This window comes from Dendrobates tinctorius, unplaced genomic scaffold, assembly GCF_039654945.1.
Source record: "Dendrobates tinctorius isolate UK_male_01 unplaced genomic scaffold, ASM3965494v1 ptg000037l, whole genome shotgun sequence".
Taxonomy (NCBI): domain Eukaryota; kingdom Metazoa; phylum Chordata; class Amphibia; order Anura; family Dendrobatidae; genus Dendrobates; species Dendrobates tinctorius.
In genome coordinates this window covers 755,826-778,023 of record NW_027361705.1, presented here as the reverse complement: position 1 = coordinate 778,023, position 22,198 = coordinate 755,826, and the positions used below count along the sequence as shown (strand labels likewise).

General features: G+C 40.9%; 1 protein-coding gene across 5 annotated transcripts in view; it reads right to left on the bottom strand.

Moving 5' to 3' along the window:
• The window catches only part of LOC141088006 (protein arginine N-methyltransferase 7-like), a 235,930-nt gene that overhangs the window by 55,344 nt on the left and 158,388 nt on the right, over window positions 1-22,198 (bottom strand). For all 5 annotated transcript variants that reach the window (XM_073573838.1, XM_073573840.1, XM_073573839.1 and 2 more), the window contains 5 exons: window positions 21,762-21,891; window positions 21,185-21,268; window positions 20,585-20,632; window positions 8,260-8,349; window positions 6,224-6,385 (listed from right to left, as the gene is read on the bottom strand). In XM_073573838.1, coding sequence (XP_073429939.1) covers window positions 6,224-6,385; window positions 8,260-8,349; window positions 20,585-20,632; window positions 21,185-21,268; window positions 21,762-21,891 — 514 coding nt within the window. The remainder of the gene's footprint in view (window positions 1-6,223; window positions 6,386-8,259; window positions 8,350-20,584; window positions 20,633-21,184; window positions 21,269-21,761; window positions 21,892-22,198) is intronic.

The following is a 22,198-nucleotide window of genomic DNA, read 5'->3' as shown; positions in this document are numbered from 1 at the left end:
GAAGTTTTATGACGTTTGGTAACCCTTTTTAATAAATCACTTTGTGAAATGGCTTTTACCCATTCATGAGCTTCATTTAGAACCCCAATTGGATAACCTCTCCTCAAAAAACGTATTTTTAATTCCTCAATTTGTTCATTAAAGATATCATCGTTATTATTCTTTTTCCTTAATGTAATCATCTGTCTAAAGGGAAGCCCTTTCTTCCTGTGCATAGGGTGTGTACTACTAAAATGTAGAAGTGAATTGGTCGCAGTCGATTTTCTACGTACCTTGGTAATCATGTTACCATCTACAATATCGATTTTTACATCCAAAAACTCTATGTTCTTCTGCCCAAAACAAGAAGTGAATCGCATATTTTCCACGTTAGTTTCATTTAAATATTTGACAAAATTATTAAATTTATTCTAAGAACCGTCCCATATTATGAAAACATCATCCACAAATCTCAAGAAAATACGGATATGCTTTAAGAACGGATTGGACATGTTTGTAATATATTTCTCTTCAAATGCTGCTTGAAACAAATTTGCAAAAATGCATGCTACAGGTGTCCCCATAGAAGTACCGATTATCTGAAGATACCATTGGTTCAAAAATTTAAACGCATTGTGAGATAATACAAAGTCCAATCCGTCCAAAATAAAAGCAATCCAGTCAGGATTCTTACCAGAATTCATTAAAATTTTGTGAATTGCCTCAATTGCATTTTTTTTAGGGATCCGTAAGTAAAGATTCACTACATCGATTGAGGTTAAGGAGAAACTTGGCTGCAAATCAAAATTTTTTAGAATAGAAATAAAATCACCTGAATCTTTTACATAAGAAGGAATCTGGGAAAGTAATGGTTTAAGAAGCCAGTCTAAATATTGCGATAACGATTCTGTCAGTGAATTGATGCCCGAGATTATAGGGCGACCCGGAGGTTGCGTGGTGGACTTATGTATCTTTGGAATGCTATACCAATGAGCAATCTCTGGATAATCAGGCATCAGATTTTCTGCTCTCTTTTTTGTTAAAACGCCTTTTAAGACATTTTTTCTTAAAAAAGTTCTCAATTTATTTTTGAATCTTTCTGTCGGATTTTGATCCAAAGGTACATAAGTCGCAGTATCTTTCAATTGTGATAAAGCTTCCTTAATGTAATATTCCCTATCTAGGATGACGATGTTTCCTCCTTTATCCGCCTTGCGGATTACCACATCATCCCACTTTTGTATATCACGCAAAGCCTTCAACTCTTTATCTAACAGATTTTTTTCCAGGTGTATCGTAATACAAAGCTTCCACATCTTTTATTACTAAATCCTGAAATAAATCAATAACATTCCCTGGGGAAATGGAGGGCATATAATTGGATTTTACCCCTCCTGTAAACGGTTCTGAGGAGATTGAAACATTGGTGTTACTAACAGACTCAATACTCACTGACGGATCAGCTATACTCAACAAAGCAACAATATCATTCACATCTATTGTATCGGATGACTGAGGCATGAAACCTAAAGTTCCTAAAGAAACTGGACTATCCACAATCTGATTGCTATTAGTTCTATTCCTATCTATATTCACAAAGGATTTATGTAGATGTAACTTTCTGATCGATTTAAAAAGCTCAATTTTAAAGTCCGTTAAATCAAATGGTTCAGGTAAGCTAAATTCAATCCTTTAGAGAGCACCGAAAGATGATCCTCTGTTAATGTTGTCTTGGATAAATTCAGAACTTGTAAATCATCACACGCATCTATTACTTCCTCCACATCACTTTTGCGTTTTTTCGTGGAATTTCCGGTTCCTACCCCCTCTTCTTGCCTTTTTTCTAAAGGGACTGAAAGTCCTGCTTTTTCTTTTGAAAAATCTATCATCTCCTCCGTAGCACTCGAATCAGAATCCGTGATCCAGCCATCAGAATAGGATTTCTTCTTTCTTAATCTCAATCCACGATTTTTGTTGAAAAATGCTCTTTTTTTGTTATTCAAATTCCATGAAAAAATATGTCCAGTATCATAATCCATTTTGTCACGCAAGAATTTTTCTTTTATTTTGTTTCCATTTGAATAACCACAAATTTCCTCTCCTCACTTCTTGTTTTGGGCAGAAGAACATAGAGTTTTTGGATGTAAAAATCGATATTGTAGATGGTAACATGATTACCAAGGTACGTAGAAAATCGACTGCGACCCATTCACTTCTACATTTTAGTAGTGCACACCCTATGCACATGAAGAAAGGGCTTCCCTTTAGACAGATGATTAGATTAAGGAAAAAGAATAGTAACGATGATATCTTTAATGAACAAATTGAGGAATTAAAAAAACGTTTTTTGAGGAGAGGTTATCCAATTGGGGTTCTAAATGAAGCTCACGAACGGGTAAAAGCCATTTCACAAAGTGATTTATTAAAAAGGGTTACCAAACGTCATAAAACTTCAAATGAATAGTGAAACAAATTCACAAAGGAGATTTATTTTCAGCTTTAAACACAGTTCTATTGATAGGATTGTACATACAGCAATTAAATTGGCATGTCTTGCGTTCCGATAAAGATTTGCAAGAAATTAGTACCACTGTCCCGCAATTTGCATACAAACGCACTCATGATATAGCTGATCTTCTAGTACATAATCGTTTGCGCCCTCTTAATAAAAATTGGTTACAAAAAAATTCACCAAAAGGCAATTTTAAATGCGGTAATTGTAATCACTGTCATTTACATATGATGTAAAACAAACCCCAAACTATTCTTTAATTATATAAACAGTAAAAAGATTAAAATTGATGGTGTCGGCCCTTTAAAGAACAATGAGGGTGAAATCATAGAGAGCGATGTGGGAAAAGCAAATGTTTTAAATACTTTTTTCTCAACAGTGTTCACACAGGAAAAGGATTTGCCAGGGGAAATGCAGAGTGATAATGTAAACTCCCCATTAAGTATTATCTGCCTAACCCAGGAAGAAGTGCAGAAACGCCTTAGTAAGATTAAAATTGACAAATCACCAGGCCCTGATGGCATTCACCCTCGGGTATTAAGGGAGTTAAATAATGTGATAGACAGGCCTCTATTCCTTATATTTAAAGACTCTATAGAAACAGGGTCTGTTCCTTTTGATTGGCGGCAAGCAAATGTGGTACCAATATTCAAAAAGGGGTGTAAAAGGGAACCTGGAAACTATAGGCCGGTAAGCTTAACATCTGTTGTGGGTAAAATTTTTGAAGGGTTTCTAAGGGATACCATTATGGAATATCTCAATGTTAATAAATTTTTAACTCCATATCAACATGGATTTATGAAGGATCGCTCCTGTCAAACTATCCTGATCAGCTTCTATGAGGATGTAAGCTCTCAAATGGACCAAGGAGAATCATTGGATGTAATTTATCTCGACTTCTCTAAAGCAATTGACACTGTCCCACATAAAAGATTGGTAAGTAAGATGAGAAAGATTGGGTTAGGGAAAAATGTGTGTAGATGGGTAGGTAGCTGGCTTAGTGATAGAAAGCAAAGAGTGGTTATTAATGGTGCATACTCAGATTGGGCCAGGGTTACTAGTGGGGTACCACAGGGTTCTGTATTGGGCCCCCTACTATTTAATATATTTATTAATGATCTAGTGGATGGCTTACACAGTAAAATATCAGTATTTGCAGATGATGCAAAACTATGTAAGGTAGTTAACACAAAGGAGGACAGTTTGCAACTACAGACAGATCTGAGTAAATTGGAGAATTGGGCTGAAAAATGGCAAATGAGGTTTAACACAGATAAGTGTAAGGTTATGCACATGGGAAGGAGAAACAGATGCTATAATTACTTACTAAATGGGAAACTGCTAGGGAAATCAGACATGGAAAAAGACTTGGGCATCTTAGTCAATAAGAAGCTAAATTGGAGTGCCCAGTGTCAGGCAGCTGCCACCAAAGCAAATAGGGTCATGGGATGCATTAGAAGAGGTCTGGGGACACGAGATGAAAACATAATTCTCCCTCTGTACAAATCACTCGTCAGACCACACTTGGAGTACTGTGTGCAATTTTGGACACGGGTGCTCAAGAAAGACATTACTGAACTTGAAAGGGTTCAAAAGCGGGCTACTAAAATGATAAATGGAGTTGGCTCACTACAATACCTAGAAAGGTTATCAAAATTAGGTCTATTTACTCTAGAAAAGAGAAGACTTAGGGGAGACTTACTATATATGTACAAGTATATCAGAGGGCAATACAGAGATCTCTCCAATGAACTGTTTGTACCAAGGACTGTGACAAGAACAAAGGGGCATTCTCTTCATTTGGAGGAAAGACAATTTCTGCACCAGCATAGAAGAGGGTTCTTCACGGTAAGAGCAGTGAGACTCTGGAATTCTCTTCCTAAGGAAGTGGGGATGGCCAACTCACTGAATGAATTTAAGAAAGGAATGGATGCTTTTCTTGTGAGTAAAAGTATAGAAGGTTACGAATAACTTAATATTATAGGTAGATGATTGACCCAGCTTAGGGGAAGGATTTTTTTTTACCTATGGAGAAAATTGGCTTCTACTCTGTGGGTTTTTTGCCTTCCCCAGGATCAACAATGCAGAACAGCTGCACTAAAAATAGGCTGAACTAGATGGACATAAGGTCTTCCTTCAGCCTTCAAAACTATGTATGTTGCTATTTCTAATCCTCTTAAAATCGGACCGATTCAGCATTTGGTAAAAGATTTTATTTCTTGTAAAAGTAAATTCGTGGTATATATTTTGTTTTGTCCTTGTTTATTTTTTTACATAGGAAAAACTATTAGACCACTTGCAACAAGATTTCGCGAACATTACCATTCTATTAGTACAGGCAAAGGGTCTTTGCGCTTGATACAACATATGCAAGATAAACATAACTCCAACCCTGAATTATTACGCTTTGCTGATTTAGAAATTGTAAAATTTCCACAAGGTGGTAATCATAATAAATTCTTGATGAGACATGAAGCCAGATGGATAATTAAATCAAAAGCGCAGGGTCCAATAGGACTGAATGATAGGTTGGATCTTTCGATCTTCTTGTAAGGAATTTTTCACTTATTTTTTTTTACTCCGTTGTAAAAAGATTTTTTTGAAAAGAAAAAAATTTGTTTTGATTATTTCATTGTTTGTTCAGTCAGCATCAAGATGTAATTATGTTATTTGTTTTTAAATTGAAAATGTTGTTCATGATTTTAACTGTTCACTTGATGTTAGTCATATACCTATTTAAGGAAATGACATCACGTAATTACACACCTGGACCTGTTGAAGCGTCTTTGCACGCGAAACGGCTGTCGTCCGTTCGTTCTCCCCGCATGCTTCATGTTTTCTGCCTGTCCTATGCTGTATGACCTTTAATGGTTGAATAAAGTAATATCGCACTGCAAATTGGGTGAGTGCCACATCTTTTTCTCTTTTTCATGCTTCAATGATGTTTTTTCTGATGCAGAGCACCTTAGTTATCCCATGCAGAGTGCTGCACATAGTGTTGCTGTGATTGATCCTGGACTGCTTGCTGGTGGATTAGTACTTTGGTGCCGTTCACCTGTGTTTTCTCCGGATCGGATTATAATATCCATGCTCGGGCCTCGGCGGATGCGAGCCTGGGTAGATGGATTGTCCAAGCAGCGGTGGCGCACCATTTAAACAAGAGGTGCATGTAGCTTGGAACGGTGAGTCAATCTCCCACCCAGGGACTGCTTTAGGACATCCCACAGTATCTGTGTCCCCCAATGAGGCGAAGGAGGAACATGGATTTTTATGATAACTCACCGTAAAATCCTTTGCTCCGAGACGCTCATTGGGGGACACAGCACCCACCCTATTAGCCAGTTGGCTCTGTTTTTGTTTAGTTAATACGCATTTATTTATGTGATATAAGGGTGGTCCTTTTCTGGACATGTTGTACCTGTATTAAGGCTGATTTTGTTGTCCTCCTACTGCTTTGGCACCAAACTAAGTTCCGCCTGCAATAGGGGCGAGGGTGTATACGACGGAGGAGGAGCTAACCTTTTTTTTTTTCACTTCGTGTCAGCCTCCTAGCGGCAGAAGCATACACCCACAGTATCTGTGTCCCCCAATGAGCGTCTCGGAGAAAAGGATTTTACGGTGAGTTATCACAAAAATCCATGTTTCACGTGTTAGTCATTTGTAGTTAATTAGTCAGGACGAGCCGTCAAGATTCAGCTCTAATATTATAGAAAACTTATAGTGTACACTTACCTTAAATTCTACAGCTAACACATATAAGGAGGCAGAAATGGGGAGCATTACGCAGTCCTTAGCCAAATTCTCAGAGAGACTTGTACGAGAGTACCAGAAGCGCAAGTTGTGCCACGGTAGGAGGCTGGTTGTGAAAAAAGGCTCTCCAATCAAAGACGTTACCTAAAAGGGAAGGTCTAATAGTTATAATGTCCATACAGAAAGATTACTAGAGACCCCCATACACACTGGAGTTGTCATCCAAACACACTGATTTCAGTGGGACTGGCAGACCATGTAATGACCACCAGACGTGGGGAGACTGGCTAGCCATCTGACATGGGGAGAATGGCTAACCATTTGACGTGGGGAGACTGGCTAACCATCTGACGTGGGGAGACTGGCTAACCATCTGACGTGGGGAGACTGGCTAACCATCTGACGTGGGGAGACTGGCCGACCATCTGACGTGGGGAGACTGGCCGACCATCTGACGTGGGGAGACTGGCCGACCATCTGACGTGAGGGGACTAGCTGACCATCTGATGTGGGGGACTGGTTGACCATCTGATGTGGGGGGACTGGTTGACCATCTGATGTGGGGGGACTGGTTGACCATCTGATGTGGGGGGACTGGTTGACCATCTGACGTGATGGGACTAGTTGACCATCTGACGTGGGGGAATGGTTGACCATCTGATGTGGGGGGACTGGTTGACCATCTGATGTGGGGGGACTGGTTGACCATCTGATGTGGGGGGACTGGTTGACCATCTGATGTGGGGGGACTGGCTGACCATCCGATGTGGGGGGACTGGCTGACCATCCGATGTGGGGGGACTGGCTGACCATCTGATGTAGGGGACTGGCTGACCATATGATATAGGGGACTGGCTGACCATCCGATGTGGGGGGACTGGCTGACCATATGATATAGGGGACTGGCTGACCATATGATATAGGGGACTGGCTGACAATATGATATAGGGGACTGGCTGACAATATGATATAGGGGACTGGCTGACCATATGATAAGGGGACTGGCTGACCCTATGATATAGGGGACTGGATGACCATCTCATATGGGGACTGCTTGACGTGGAGAACATTTTTATTACACAATTAACACTGCGGGAAAAAAACCCCTAAAAACCTATAGCAAAATTGTGTTTTTTTCACCATCTCAACCCACGTAAACTTTTTTTTCTAGTTTTCCAGTACATTATATGCAAAGTGATACTGTCATGCAAAACTATAATTTATCCATCAAAAACAAGCCCTCATATGACAATTTTTGAAATGTTTTGCAATTTTCAAACTTATAATTTTTATGCCCTCAGAACAGATGTTGGGACTACACAAAATGGTTAAAAAAAATAAACACTGCCTATATTTTCTGGAGTAAATCAGTACACAGCAAAGGTGTAGTTCCCTAACTAACCTGAGGGTTAGGGGGGTGCCAAAGAGCTGCAAGTTCCGAACTGAAACTGGGAGTGGGGTAGACAAGTAAATCCCTGACAAACATCTTTTGATTTTTGTTTTTAAGGACTTTAGAAGCTTTTGATGATTAGCAGCAACTTTCTATAGTTTCAAAGAAATTTCACAAACTTTAGTTTAGGGACCAATTCAGTTCTGCAGCGGCTGCAAAGGACATATATATATTTGAAACTCCCAAACGTAACCCACCCCCCACCCTGGAGTGATTTCATGTAAGCCAGCAATATTTGCGACATTTAGATGCAAATTTTTGCTCTAAAAACACATAAATCAGGACATGAACAAATCAGGACATGGACATAGACCATTTTTAATTTTTCACAAAGTGGATGAACCACATGAGCCATTTTAAAGCATGTGAAGCAAAAAAACGTCAGCAAATCCACAGGATAAACAAAGAAAAGTGACAAAAAAACTCAAATTTTGAATCGATCCCTTTATTCTTAGGCTTACATAGCTTCAAGGCATATAGGCATAAAATAAACACATAATATTCCTAAAAAGAACATAGATAAGAAATTTTAAAAAATCTGATGGTGTTTTATTATATGTCAATTTACCTTTCTATCCCCAAGGTCGTCTGCAGTAACTTTATTTGGAGATTTCTGCAAGATGTGAATGGTGTCTTTGAGGTTGTTAGTTTCTAAAATCTGACCGAGGAAAAAAAATCAAACAAAAATTAAAACAAAGAATCAATGGTAATAAAGGTATCAAAATGTAAAATATAAAAAGTATGTCACAAAAATTTATATAATAAATACCGTTAAAACCAGAGAAATAGGACCAAAGTAGTTCAAAAAGGAAAGTCGGGAAATAAAGATAAAACAAAGAAAAGAACAAAAAAACTGACCATAAAGTCCAAAATAAAATAATAATTACTTTATTGTACAATATTAATGGTAAAATACAGGTTAAAAACAAAGGTAAACAGTGCAAATTGTCACAAAAATCACAAAAAGGGACGCACACCCAGGGAAATATGAGAGATGATAATAATTCTGAAAAAATTAAAAATTTGAATAAATATAATCAATCATTAGTTGACACGAAAATTCATTGACATAAAAATAGCAATGAATTACATACGATAAAAATTAGACGAAGGCAGTGTGCCGAAACGCGCATACGGGAGGACGCCATCCAGTGGACAGGGATCCTTATTAACTCTTGTAAGTCTCTTTTTATCATTGTGATCTAGTATTATTACTTATTGGATCTCTAGTTCCTTTTTTCATGCACTTTTGCACTGCACATTTTATTGCATTGATTAATTATTAGATATTCATGATTGTTTATCACTGTTTCATCATATTTTTATATAAAACTTTTTGAATCTTGTTTTTTATCATGGATTTTTTATTACACGCATGCACTTTATATTTTTTTCATACTTTTTATCATGTGTAATTCATTGCTATTTTTATGTCAATGAATTTTCATGTGAATCAATGATTGATTACATCTAATATATAAAGCTCAATGTGGGTGTGTATGTATGTGTGTATGTCCGGGATTGGCATCCGCAACGTCGCAGCTACAGCCACAAAATTTGGCACTGTCACACGTCTGGACCCTGAGAGCGTCATAGGCTATGTTGTGAGGCAAAATTTTAACCCCGCACGTTCCAATTCACCAAACAATTTTGCCCCTATCTACATAATAGGGAAAAAGTGTATGTATTGGCATCTGCACTGTCGTAGATACAGCCATAAAATTTTGCACAGTCACACGTCTGGACCCCGAGAGCGTCATAGGCTATGTTGTGAGGTGAAATTTTAAGCCCGCGCGTTCCAATTCACCAAACAATTTTGCCCCTATCTACATAATGGGGTAAAAGTGAAAGGAAAAGTGTTGGGAGGCAAATTGACAGCTGCCAGATGTGAACAAGGGGGACTTAGGGTATGTGCACACGTAGTGAAAACTGCTGCGTTTCCGCAGCGGTTTTGCCTCTGCAGAAACGCAGCAGATTCTGCTGCGTTGTACAGTACCTTTATTTCCGATGCAAAAAAAAAAAAAAGCTGTGCACATGCTGCGTTTTTTTCCGCACAGTTTTGCTGCAGTTTTCAAAACGCAGCATGTCAATTGTTTGGTGCAGAAGCGCTGCAGTTTTACACCTCATCCATTATGAGGTGTAAAACCGCAGGCAAAACCGCAGATAAACCGCAGGACTTTTGTCCTGCGGGTTACCTGCGATTTTCTCTACAAAATCCGCACACCCAAAAAACTATGTGTGCACATACCCTTAAAGAATGAGAGCGATGGCGCCAAAGAGCATATACCGTACAGTTGCTAAGGTGGGGTCCTGACATGGGATACTCACCACACACGGGGATATGAACACACACACAAAATGCGCCACACACTACCACGTGCTTCAACACATATACCACCCTCAGCACACATTCACCACACATACACCAACCTCGCCACATAAAAGTCAAAACACAAAAGTCGCCACTCAAAACTTGCCACGCTGTCCCAGAGCTGTTTAAAAGATGAAAAATGAGCTGTGATTGGTTGCTATCTGCAAGTTTTCTTTGTAGACAGGTAACGGAGGCCTATTATTCTTATCATTTCTATGGTGTTATCGTCCTTCTGTAAAGCTGGAAATAACACAATTTATTACCGTGCCAACACAGACCACCCTCTGACACAGACTGCAGGGGGAGCCCAGTATCACACAGGAGAGGATTAAGGCCCCGTTACACTAAGCGATCTCGCTAGCGAGATCGCTGATTTTGTGACACATCAGGGAGATCGCTGTGTGACGGGGATCAGCGACCGGCCCCCCTGCCGGTTATCGCTGATCGTGCTCGAGCGGCATGGGCCGTTTTTCGATCGCTGGTCTCCTGCTGCCCAGCGCGCATCGCTGCGTGTGGCAGCGAGAGACCAGCGATCAGCGACGCTGGTTGCTAATGTAAACGTAGGGTATCCAGGAGCCGCGGCTCCTGGATACCCGCTGTTTACCTTGGAAACGGCGTACACGCTGGTTTCCAAGGTAAATGTCGGGTATCCAGGAGTCGCGCAGCTCCTAGATACCCGATGTTTACCTTGGAAACCAGCGTGTACGCCGCTTTCCAAGGTAAACAGCGGATATCCAGGAGTCGCGCGGCTCCTGGATACCCGACGTTTACATTAGAAACCAGCGTCGCTGGTCCTGATCGCTGGGGCTGTCTAAGTGACAGCTCACCAGCGATCAGCCTAACGATGTCCCAGCGATCCCATCATGTCGGATCGTTGGTGGGATTGCTGGGACATTGTTTAGTGTGACGGGGCCTTTAGACACATGGCTCAGCAGGCAGTATCACATAGGATTAGATACACAGCTCGGCAGTGAGTATCACACAGGATAGGATTAGATACACGGCTCAGCAGACAGTATCACACACGATAGGATTAGATACACGGCTCAGCAGACAGTATCACACATGATAGAAATAGATACACGGCTCAGCAGACAGTACCACACAGGATAGGACTGGATACACAGCTCAGCGCACAGTATCACACAGGATAGTATTAGATACATGGCTCAGCAGTCAGTATCACACAGGAGAGGATTAGACACATGGCTCAGCAGTCAGTATCACACAGGAAAGGATTAGATACGCAGCTCAGCACACAGTATCACACAGAATAGTATTAGATACACGGCTCAGCAGTCAGTATCACACAGGATAGGATTAGATGCACGGTTTTTATGTGCAATATAATCATTATAATTTGTTATAACTAACCACAGTTGGTTACTATGCCCAGGCAATACCGGCTCTTCAGCTAGTTAATTATATGTATTCAAATTTTTAATATTTTCACAATTATTATCATCGCTCATATTTTCCTGGGTGTGAGTCCCTTTTTGTGATTTTTATGACAATTTTCAATGTATACCTTTGCTTTTAGGAAGAAAGAAGAAAATTCGGCACCACTGCCTCCACCTTGATGTGCACTATAGTGCGGTACAAACTCACACACCTGTGCTGCACGCCAGCTACCCACAGAACGGGTGCTCAATCCAAAGAAAAACATGCATGGCTACGTAGTATGAAAAAGAACAAAAGGGATGACACTCACCGTTCTGAAGAAGTGAATTTATTTTCAGATAAAAAGCATAGGCTCGGGAGAGATGTGTGAACTGTGGACAATGGCCGTTTCACGCCAACTGCGCTTCAACGGGTCCTGGAGTCAGGTGCCACAGGACCACTAGGACTAAATGAAAAAATTGATATGTCTGTTTTCTTGTAAAAATTATAATGATAGCAACAGTGTTTAGGGTTTTTTTTCTGTATTTAGTTATTGTGTTTTAATTGTATTATATGTATGTTCACATTTTGTTCACTCTATTAAGTGGGAGTAGGTGTCAGTAACTAGGAGGTTTGTTCACATCTGTGAGTGTATTTAGTTCGACCTTCCTGTTACCTGACTCCAGGACCAGTTGAAGCGCAGTTGTCCACAGTTCACACATCTCTCCTGAGCCTATGCTTTTTATCTGAAAATAAATTCACTTCTTCAGAACGGTGAGTGCCATTCCTTTTGTTCTTTTTCATACTACGTATGCCTTTGTTTTTAACCTGTATTTTACCATTAAATGGAATTGGTCACCTATTTTTTTGACATATAAGATGCGGCCAAGACCATCAGGGGCTTATCTACAGCATTATATAATGTTGTAGATAAGCCCCTGATGTAACCTGAAAGAGAAAAAAAACGAGTTCTATTATACTCACCCAGGGGCGGTCCGGGTTCGGTCCGGGTGCGGCACCTCCAATCTTCATGTGATGTCTTCTTGCTTCCTGTTGAGGGCAGAGCAGTGCGCCGGAGCAGCGACGGGAAGCAAAGAAGAGGACGTCATTGCTAGAAGATGGGAGGCGCCGGACCCGGACCGCGACACCCATCGGACCCGGATCGCCCCTGGGTGATTATAATATAACTCCTTTTTCTTCTCTTTTAGGTTACATCAGGGGTTTATCTACAACATTACAGAATGCTGCAGATAAGCCCCAGTTGGTCTTGGCCGCAAGATGACAGATTCCCTTTAATATTGTACAATAAAGTAATTATTATATTAATTTGGACTTTATGGTCAGTTTCTGAGCTCTTTTCTTTGAGGAAACAAAAAAAGTAGACTGATCTTATACTGAATATACAAACCACAGTATCACTGTGCGGTCAGGGAATTCAGAGTTCATAGATGGGGACCATAATGTATTAATCAAAGGGGCTCTTACTTTGGGGGGCAGCGGAATGCAAAGCTTGCTGTCATAGTCACAGCTGATTGGGGTAAGTCAGCCTCTCGTCACCTTATTTCTGTAATGCTTTTCCAAAAAAAAAACTTCTGACAACCTCATATTTTAACACAGAGGTCTCAAACACTCGGCCTGAGGGCCACATGCGGCCCCTGAGGCTGTTTCTTGCAGCCCACAGGCATTGTAGACCCCTTGGCATCCCTGGTTCAGGGGGCCGCCGACGGCAGCATTTTATTTCAGTATTCAACGCACTTTCAATTGAAATGATGTACCTGATGTGGGTTGTGGATGGGGACGTGGGGAAGCAGCAGCGGCGGCGGCGCTGCAGGTCACAGGAGGCAGGAGCCGGTTGCTGCGGCTAACACTGTGCCCGCTGATAAAGAGAAATAAATACTCACTACTCTCCATGCCCATGGGACTGTAGAGCAGTAAATATTCAATTCTCTTTAATAGCAGTCCCAATAAGCGCTGCCGCCGGCTTTCTGCAGTGGTCGGGCTATCACGTGTGTCCGCTACTAGAGAATAAATATCCACTGCTCTCCACATCGGGACTATAGGAGTGTATAGCAATGAATATTCATTCGTTAATTAGCGGACACGTGATCACCCAGGAAGCCGGCTACTGTGCCCACTATTAAAGATCAATGAATATTTACTGCTCTCCACTCTGATAGTCCCACGTGGGAAGCAGTGAGTATTCTGGCAACTGTCCTCTGCTTGTAGGCAGCGCTTGACATCACTGCTATGAGCTGCTTACAAGCATAAATCAGCTCTGGTATAAGAACAAGACACTGCGAGGGAGTGCAGGGAAGTTAAGTAGGATGGTTTAATTTTTTTAATGTTTTTCTGATGGGGATAGGGATTGGGACCATGCATACCAGGATGGGGATGAGGGGGCCATACATACCAGGATGGGAATGAGGGGCCATGCATATCAGGATATGCATGGGGATCATGTATACCAGGATAGGGATCACTTTTTTCTATTTTCCTAATATAAAAAACCTAGGGACATACCTACAATATGAGGACATGACTACAATATAGGGACCTGTACGGGGACATAACTACAATATGGGGACCTGGATGGGACCATAACTACAACATGGGAAGGGAAGCAAAAGACCAGAAAAAGCCATACACCTGACAAATGCTATTGAGAACTCTGCTATTAGAAGTGGAAAGGAAGAACAAAGACGAAAGAATCTAATTAATAAAAATATTGGAGGAAGAGAAACCAATCACAAACTAAAATGTTTCTATACTAATGCACAAAGCATGGGCAACAAACAAGGAGAATTGGAACTACTAACACAGGAACAGAAATATGATGTAATTGGAATCACTGAAACTTGGTGGGACAATACACATGATTGGAATACAAGACTAGAAGGATACAACTTATTTGCAAGAAACAGACTTGATAAACGAGGAGGGGGTGTCGCATTGTATGTTCGAAACGCGTATATCTGCACAGAGATTGAAGCTTCAGAGACTGGGAGTTCTGTGGAAACTGTTTGGGTAAGAATACAAGGACAGAACAATGGAAAGGACACCATTGTAGGCATTTACTACAGGCCGCCTGTGCAAGCCGAAGATATAGATGAACTCTTTATGCATCAGATGGCCAAGTTCTCCAAAAAATATGACATAGTTGTCATGGGAGATTTCAACTATCCAGACATTTGTTGGGAATCTCTCTCAGGCAAAACTAACAGGTCAAGGAAATTCTTATCCTCTGTTGCTGACAACTTTATCTTCCAAAAGGTAAGGGAGAAAACAAGGGGAACTGCTACCTTGGATCTAATCCTTATAAACAGGGAGGAAATGGTTGAGGAGGTAAAAGTGGCTGGGACCCTAGGAGGTAGCGACCATGCTATTTTAGAATTTTGGATTACTAGAGGTGGAAGACCTGTGAAGACTCAGACATCAAGGTTAGATTTCAGAAAGGCAGATTTTAAGGGATTCAGAAAGAGAATTGGAGGGATCCAATGGCTGGATATCCTTAAAGACAAAAATGTCCAGGAAGGATGGGAAATCTTGAAAAATGAAATTCTCAAAGCACAGTTGTTAACAATTCCGAAAAGAGGGAAGAATAGGAAGCATTTAAGGAAACCAGGATGGATGAACACAGAACTTAAGCACATGCTAAAAAGGAAGAAAAAAATGTTTATAAAATGGAAAGAGGGAGGCATATCTAAAGAAGAATATAATGCTGTCTGCAGAACCTGCAGGGCACAAATCAGATTATCTAAAGCTGAAAATGAACTGAGGCTTGCAAGAGATGTCAAAAGCAATAATAAAGGATTTTGGGGATATGTCAAAAGTAAAAGAAAAGTCAAAGATGCTATAGGATTTTTACAGGATGAAAATGATGAAATGGTAAGACAGGATGTTGAGAAGGCTGAACTTTTAAATTCCTATTTTGCATCTGTTTTCTCTCAGAAAGGAAATGCAACATCAACTGTTATTCACTGTCCTATTAAGGGAATAGAAGAATCCAGGATATCTATAAACAGAAAGATAGTGAGGAAACACTTAGCTAACCTAAATGAATTCAAGTCTCCAGGTCCAGATGAATTACACCCCAGAGTACTGAAGGAGATAGCAGAAGAAATTTTTGAACCCCTCTCCATAATCTTTGAAAATTCTTGGAGAACAGGAGAAGTGCCAGAAGACTGGAGAAGAGCAAATGTTGTTCCTATCTTCAAAAAGGGGAAGAAGGTGGACCCAGGCAACTATAGGCCGGTGAGTCTGACTTCTATACCAGGAAAGATCTTTGAACAAATTATTAAACAACATGTATGTCAATACCTGGATAAGAATGAAGTGATTAAACAGAGTCAGCATGGGTTTCTAACTAATAAGTCATGTCAGACTAACTTAATTTCCTTCTATGACGGTATCACTGATTGGGTGGATCAAGGAAATGCTGTAGATATAGTATATCTTGACTTCAGCAAAGCATTTGACAAAGTCTCTCATACAATCCTTATTGAAAAAATGACTAAGTATGGAATGGACAAGGCAACTGTTAGGTGGATTCATAACTGGCTTAGTGATCGGACCCAAAGAGTGGTCGTAAATGGCTGCACATCCAGTTGGAAGAATGTCTCAAGTGGGGTACCACAGGGCTCTGTCCTGGGCCCTGTATTGTTCAACATCTTTATCAATGATTTAGATGAAGGAATTGAGGGTAAACTGATTAAATTTGCTGATGACACAAAGCTAGGAGGGATAGCTAATACTAGAGAAGAGAGAGAGAGGATTCAAAAAGATTTAAATAAACTGGAGAAGTGGGCAGCAACTAACAGAATGGTTTTTAACAGGGAGAAATGCAAAGTACTACATCTGGGCAATAAAAATGAAAAAAGCATATATAGAATGGGAGGAATAGGGCTAAGTGACAGCACATGTGAAAAAGACTTGGGTATACTAATAGATCACAGACTGAATATGAGTCAACAGTGTGATGCAGCAGCAAAAAAGGCAAATGCAATTCTAGGATGTATTAACAGAAGCATACAGTCTAGATCACGTGAAGTCATTATTTCCCTCTACTCCTCTTTGGTCAGACCTCATCTGGAATATTGTGTCCAGTTTTGGGCACCACATTTTAAAAAAGACATCAACAAACTGGAGCAAGTTCAGAAAAGAGCGACCAGAATGGTGACCGGTCTGCAAACCCTGTCTTATGAGGAAAGGTTGCAGGATTTGGGAATGTTTAGTTTGCAAAAGAGAAGACTGAGAGGAGACTTAATAGCTGTCTACAAATATCTAAAGGGCTGTCACATTGTAGAAGGATCAACTTTATTCTCATTTGCACAAGGAAAGACTAGAAGCAATGGGATGAAACTGAATGGGAAGAGACACAGATTAGATATTAGAAAAAACTTTTTGACAGTTAGAGTGATCAATGAGTGGAACAGGCTGCCACGAGAAGTGGTGAGTTCTCCTTCAATGGAAGTCTTCAAACAGAGGCTGGACAGACATCTGACTGGGATGATTTAGCGAATCCTGCTTTGAGCAGGGGGTTGGACCAGATGGCCCAGGAGGTCCCTTCCAACTCTACGATTCTATGATTCTATGATTCTATATTGGGACATAACTACAATATGTGGTCCTGAATGGGGCATAAAATTATAATATGAGAAGTAGGATGGGGATACAACTACAATATGGGGACCTGGATGGGGACATACACTACCATTCAAAAGTTTAGGGTCACTTAGAAATTTCCTTATTTTTGAAAGAAAAGCACAGTTTGTTCCAATGAAGCTAGCATTAAATGATTCAGAAATACACTCTATACATTGTTAAAGTGGTAAATGACTATTCTAGCTCCAAACGTCTGGGTTATAATGCAATATCTTCATGTATAGAGGCCCATTTCCAACAACCATCACTCCAGTGTTCTTATGGTACTTTGTGATTGCTAACTGTGTGACAAGGCTAATGGATGGGTAAAATACCCTTGAAAACCCTTGTGCAAGTATGTTAGCACAGCTGAAAGCAGTCTGGCTGATTAGAGAAGCTATAAACCTGACCTTCCTTTGAGCTAGTTGAGAATCTGGAGCATTACATTTGTTGGTTCCATTAAACTTCAAAATGGCCATAAAAAAGAACTTTCATGTGAAACTCGACAGTCTTATTCTTATTCTTAGAAATGAAGGCTATTCCATGTGAGAAATTGTCAAGAAACTGAGGTCTAAGAAGTAAGGTTACTTCTTAGACCCTAGTCCAGAGCCTCTCACCTAGCCAAATCAGATCTCATACTTTGCACTGACGAGAGCCAACAGCTCGAAACACCGTGTCTGCAAATTGAGATTCTGATTTGGTTTGTATCCTAAGTCATACTACAAGACTCGTTAAAGGGTTGATTGTGACTTGTAGGATCGCTACTACCAATAGGTGGCGCTGTAGAGTAAAAGTCCTCTTTCTTTCTGAAGAGGCAATTTGCATATCAAGAAACTGAAGATTTCCTACAACGGTGTGTACTACTCCCTTCACAGGAGAGCACAAACAGGCTCTAACCAAAGCAGAATGTGAAGTGGGAGGCCCCACTGCACAACTGAGCAACAAGACAAGTACATTAGAGTCTGTAGTTTGAGAAATCGACACCTCACAAGGTCCTCAACTGGCAGCTTCATTAAATAGTACATGCAAAATGCCAGTGTCAACGTCTACAGTGAAGAGGCGACTCCGGGATGCTGGCCTTCAGGGCAGAGTGGCAAAGAAAAAGCCATATCTCAGACTGGCTAATAAAAGGAAAGGATTAATATGGGCAAAAGAACACAGACATTGGACAGAGGACAATTGGAAAAAAGTGTTATGGACAGAGGAATCCAAGTTTGAGGTGTTTGGATCACAGAGAAGAACATGTGTGAGACGCAGAACATCTGAAAAAATGCTGGAAGAGTGCCCGACGCCATCTGTTACGCATGGTGGAGGTAATGTGATGGTCTGGGGTTGCTTTGGTGCTGGTAAAGTGGGGGATTTGTACAAGGTAACAGGGATTTTGAATAAGGAAGGCTATCACTCCATTTTGCAATGCCATGCCATACCCTGTGGACAGCGCTTGATTGGAGCCAATTTCATCCTAGAACAGAACAATGACCCAAAGCACACCTCCAAATTATTCAAGAACTATTTAGGGAAGAAGAAGGCAGCTGGTATTCTATCTGTAATGGAGTGGCCAGCGCAGTCACCAGATCTCAACCCCATTGAGCTGTAGTGGGAGCAGCTTGACCGTATGGTACGCAAAAAGTGCCCATCAAGCGAAACCAACTTGTGGGAGGGCTTCTGGAAACATGGGGTGAAATTTCTCCAGATTACCTCAGCAAATTAACTGCTAGAATGCCAAAGGTCTGCAAAGCTGTAATTGATGCAAAGGGAGCATTCTTTGACAAAAGCAAAATTTCAAGGAGAAAATTATTATTTCAAATTAAAATCTTTTTTTCGAACCTTGTCATTGTCTGGACTAGATTTTAAATTCATTTGGCAACTCATTTGATTAATAGAAGTATGAGTTTTCATGGAAAACACAATCGTCTGGGTGACCCCAAAACTTTTGAACGGTAGTGTATCTACAATATGAGGACATGGATGGGGACATATCTACAATATGGGGACCTGGATGGGGACATATCTACAATATGGGGACCTAACTACAATATGGGGACATAACTACAATATGAGTGCACATTTGTTATCACCACATCCATAACGACCGAAGCTCTAAAAATTTTTTAAAAACATGGCAAAAATGTTCAAAAGGAGTATAGAAAAAAAATGGTATCACTAAAAATGTCACTTTGTCCTTCAAAGAATGCGGACCCTCAAATTCTAATTTTTTTTCCTATATGCGGCCTATACACCTAGCAGAGTTTGAGACCCCTGTTTTAAAAGAAGTGAAATTTAGATCTGACAGGGATTTTTAAAACAGCGATGATGTGCTGAAAGCAAACCATACAGTAATCCCTCTACAGTCAGTAGTCACACACCTACGCAAGTAGTGTCCCACTGATTCGCTCTGGAGGTAGTAATGTCAGAAAACAAAGGAGAGAAGGTCAAAATCTAAGAGCAACTACATTGGTGACTATTTTACAACAGAAAATATGAGCAGCCTCATGTGCTGGGATTTACAGACAGTTCAGAACACAGGGTTTTGTTTTTCAGATTTTATGAGATTCTTAGAATTTAAAACAAAACAGGAAAATTAAAAGTGAAAATCACTTTTAAAATTATTAATTTTTCCAAGAATTCTTTTTTTTTGTGCCTGTGTAAATAAGCAACAGCTGATCGGAAATGTGTTGCCAATTGGCAGTCGGTTAAAGGGAGACCGTCACTCCTACAATGCATTTTAAATGAGCTATATCGTGCCTGAAAAAAGTAACTTTTAATTTGTATGGAAATGTGGGGTTTTAGTGCACCTTTGAAATGTGCAAGCGCTCGGAGCACCATTACACCACCTATTTTGCATGACTTACCCCACTTCTGATTGACAGTGCTCCCTTCCCAGAGCGGGCGCTGAGTGCCGTCAGCCAGCATGTGTTGATGCACTGATACCATCTGTGTCAGGCCTTGCAGGAGCCTGTTCTTAGCCACAGTGTGCACGCAAGACAAAGACAGCGTCAGTGACCACACATACACACGCTGGCAGAATGTAGACAATGTGCGCTATAGAAAGCAAGCAATGCCAATTAGAAGTGGCAGAAAAATGCAAAATGAGTGGGCGTAACAGTGCCCCGAACTCTTGGCCATGCCAAAAATGTACTGAGACATACAAATGAAAAGTTCTTTTTTCAGTCCGGCCCTGTAGCAGTGACAGGTACTGGGTTAGTATGATTTTCATAGAGCTAAGTCCCTATAACCAAATTGTCTATGTAAGCCCTAAAGCTGAATCAGACCGCGATGTCCACAACGGCAGCGTTTCTGCTGACAAAAACTCAACAGCCTAACTCATATATGGCTGAAAGACAGCTACCTTCATGTCAGGAGACCAGCAACCGCTATGTACGATGCGATGTCCATACTTATGCCGTGAGGGCTGAATGTGTGTAGCCAGCCTTACTAGTAGAGCTCTGGGTAACCAATAATCACAAATACTGTATAGTCAGGATGTGATGCCCGCACTAACCTTGTCCATGAGCTGCTGAGCCACAGAAGAAGACTCTAAAGTGAACACCTGGAAGATGAAGATGTCACTCATCACATACAACACCGCAAAACATTTTATTTGTAGGAAACGAAAAAGTCCAACACCGTTACTTATTGCTAGACTCAGGGACAAACTTCAGGTTTGGGGATTCTCCAAGCTACACGATCAGATTCCAGTTATAAGGGTCTTTGTTACAGACATTTGTTATGCTGGGGATATCCAGACCCCACAGTGAGAACGTTATTATAGTGGGTGCTAGATGTCAGCACTATCGGGGGCACTGAATGTAACTACTGTGAGGGGCTCTATGATTTCTTCACATAGACAGTACTAGCAATCATGGTTCAGATGTGGCAGACAAAACCCCACATCAGACAGTCTAGACTGCTATGAAACACTATTACTATTTCAATTGTAAACTTGAGAAATAAACTTTTGGGAGTGCACTGCAAAGATCTCTGCGGGTTCACTAGTAACACCATGAAAACCAGCAAGACTGTGTATCTAGAAAACAGAAGGAGGTTATAAATAGAGAAATAAGGAGATTAAATCAATCTAACTAATAAGCAAGAATATTACCTGCGCTGCCCCAGCAGAGTGTGCCAGCATGGGCAGTATGCTGCCATCACTCACACACAAGCAAACTGAGCTCGGATTCAGGATCTAGTAGACAAAGTAAGAAACACGTGTGAAAAACAAGAAAACTCTTATTATGAAAAGTAGATTAATGGCAAACCCTACGAGAGTATCCTAACACTCAGAGAATAGGTCACAGCTCCTGGACCGATGACGATCCTCGGCGCTGCCTCCTGCAAGTGAAAGAAATGCTGCTTCTTACACTCAGGCAAAAAGTGAATGCTGATTGGCTGCAGCTGCTCATGTGACACTCCAATGATCACTCCAGCAAAGCAGAAAGGGAGGAGCAGCACCAATCTGGGAGGGAAGTCTCCATTTGGCTTTTTTCCTCGATCCTGGACTCATTAATAAGGGGTTGGCCAGTGGTGCATACTCATAGAATCATAGAATGGTAGAGTTGGATGGGACCTCCTGGGCCAACCCCCTGCTCAAAGCAGGATTCGCTAAATCATCCCAGTCAGAGGTCTGTCCAGCCTCTTACTGTAGGGTAATACCTGTAAAATACTGCAGTAACGCTCACCTTCTTTAAAGCGTCTTGGTACTTGAACATTCTGGGTTGATCATTTAATTCCCCAAATCGTGCACGGTTCCAAGTGATGTGAGCCCCGCAGCGACAGGCAGGACTCTCTGCAGAGCTCGTATTTGCCACACTACAACGGTAACATGAGAGAGATTGTGATCTCACTGTATCCTTTACATCCAGACGTAATGTGAAAAAAAAGTATTTAGTCAGCCACCAATTGTGCAAGTTCTCCCACGTTCAAATAGGTACCATTACTACAGGTAATGAGTGGAGGACAGAAGAAGATGAAGTTACAGGTCTGTGAGAGCCAGAAATCTTGCATGTTTCTAGGTGACCAAATACTTTTCCCCTACTGTATAAGAAAGTGTTACTCCAGGTGGACAAAAGGGGCACAATGCGCTCACCTTGGTAGAAAGGTATCTGCTTTACAAAGT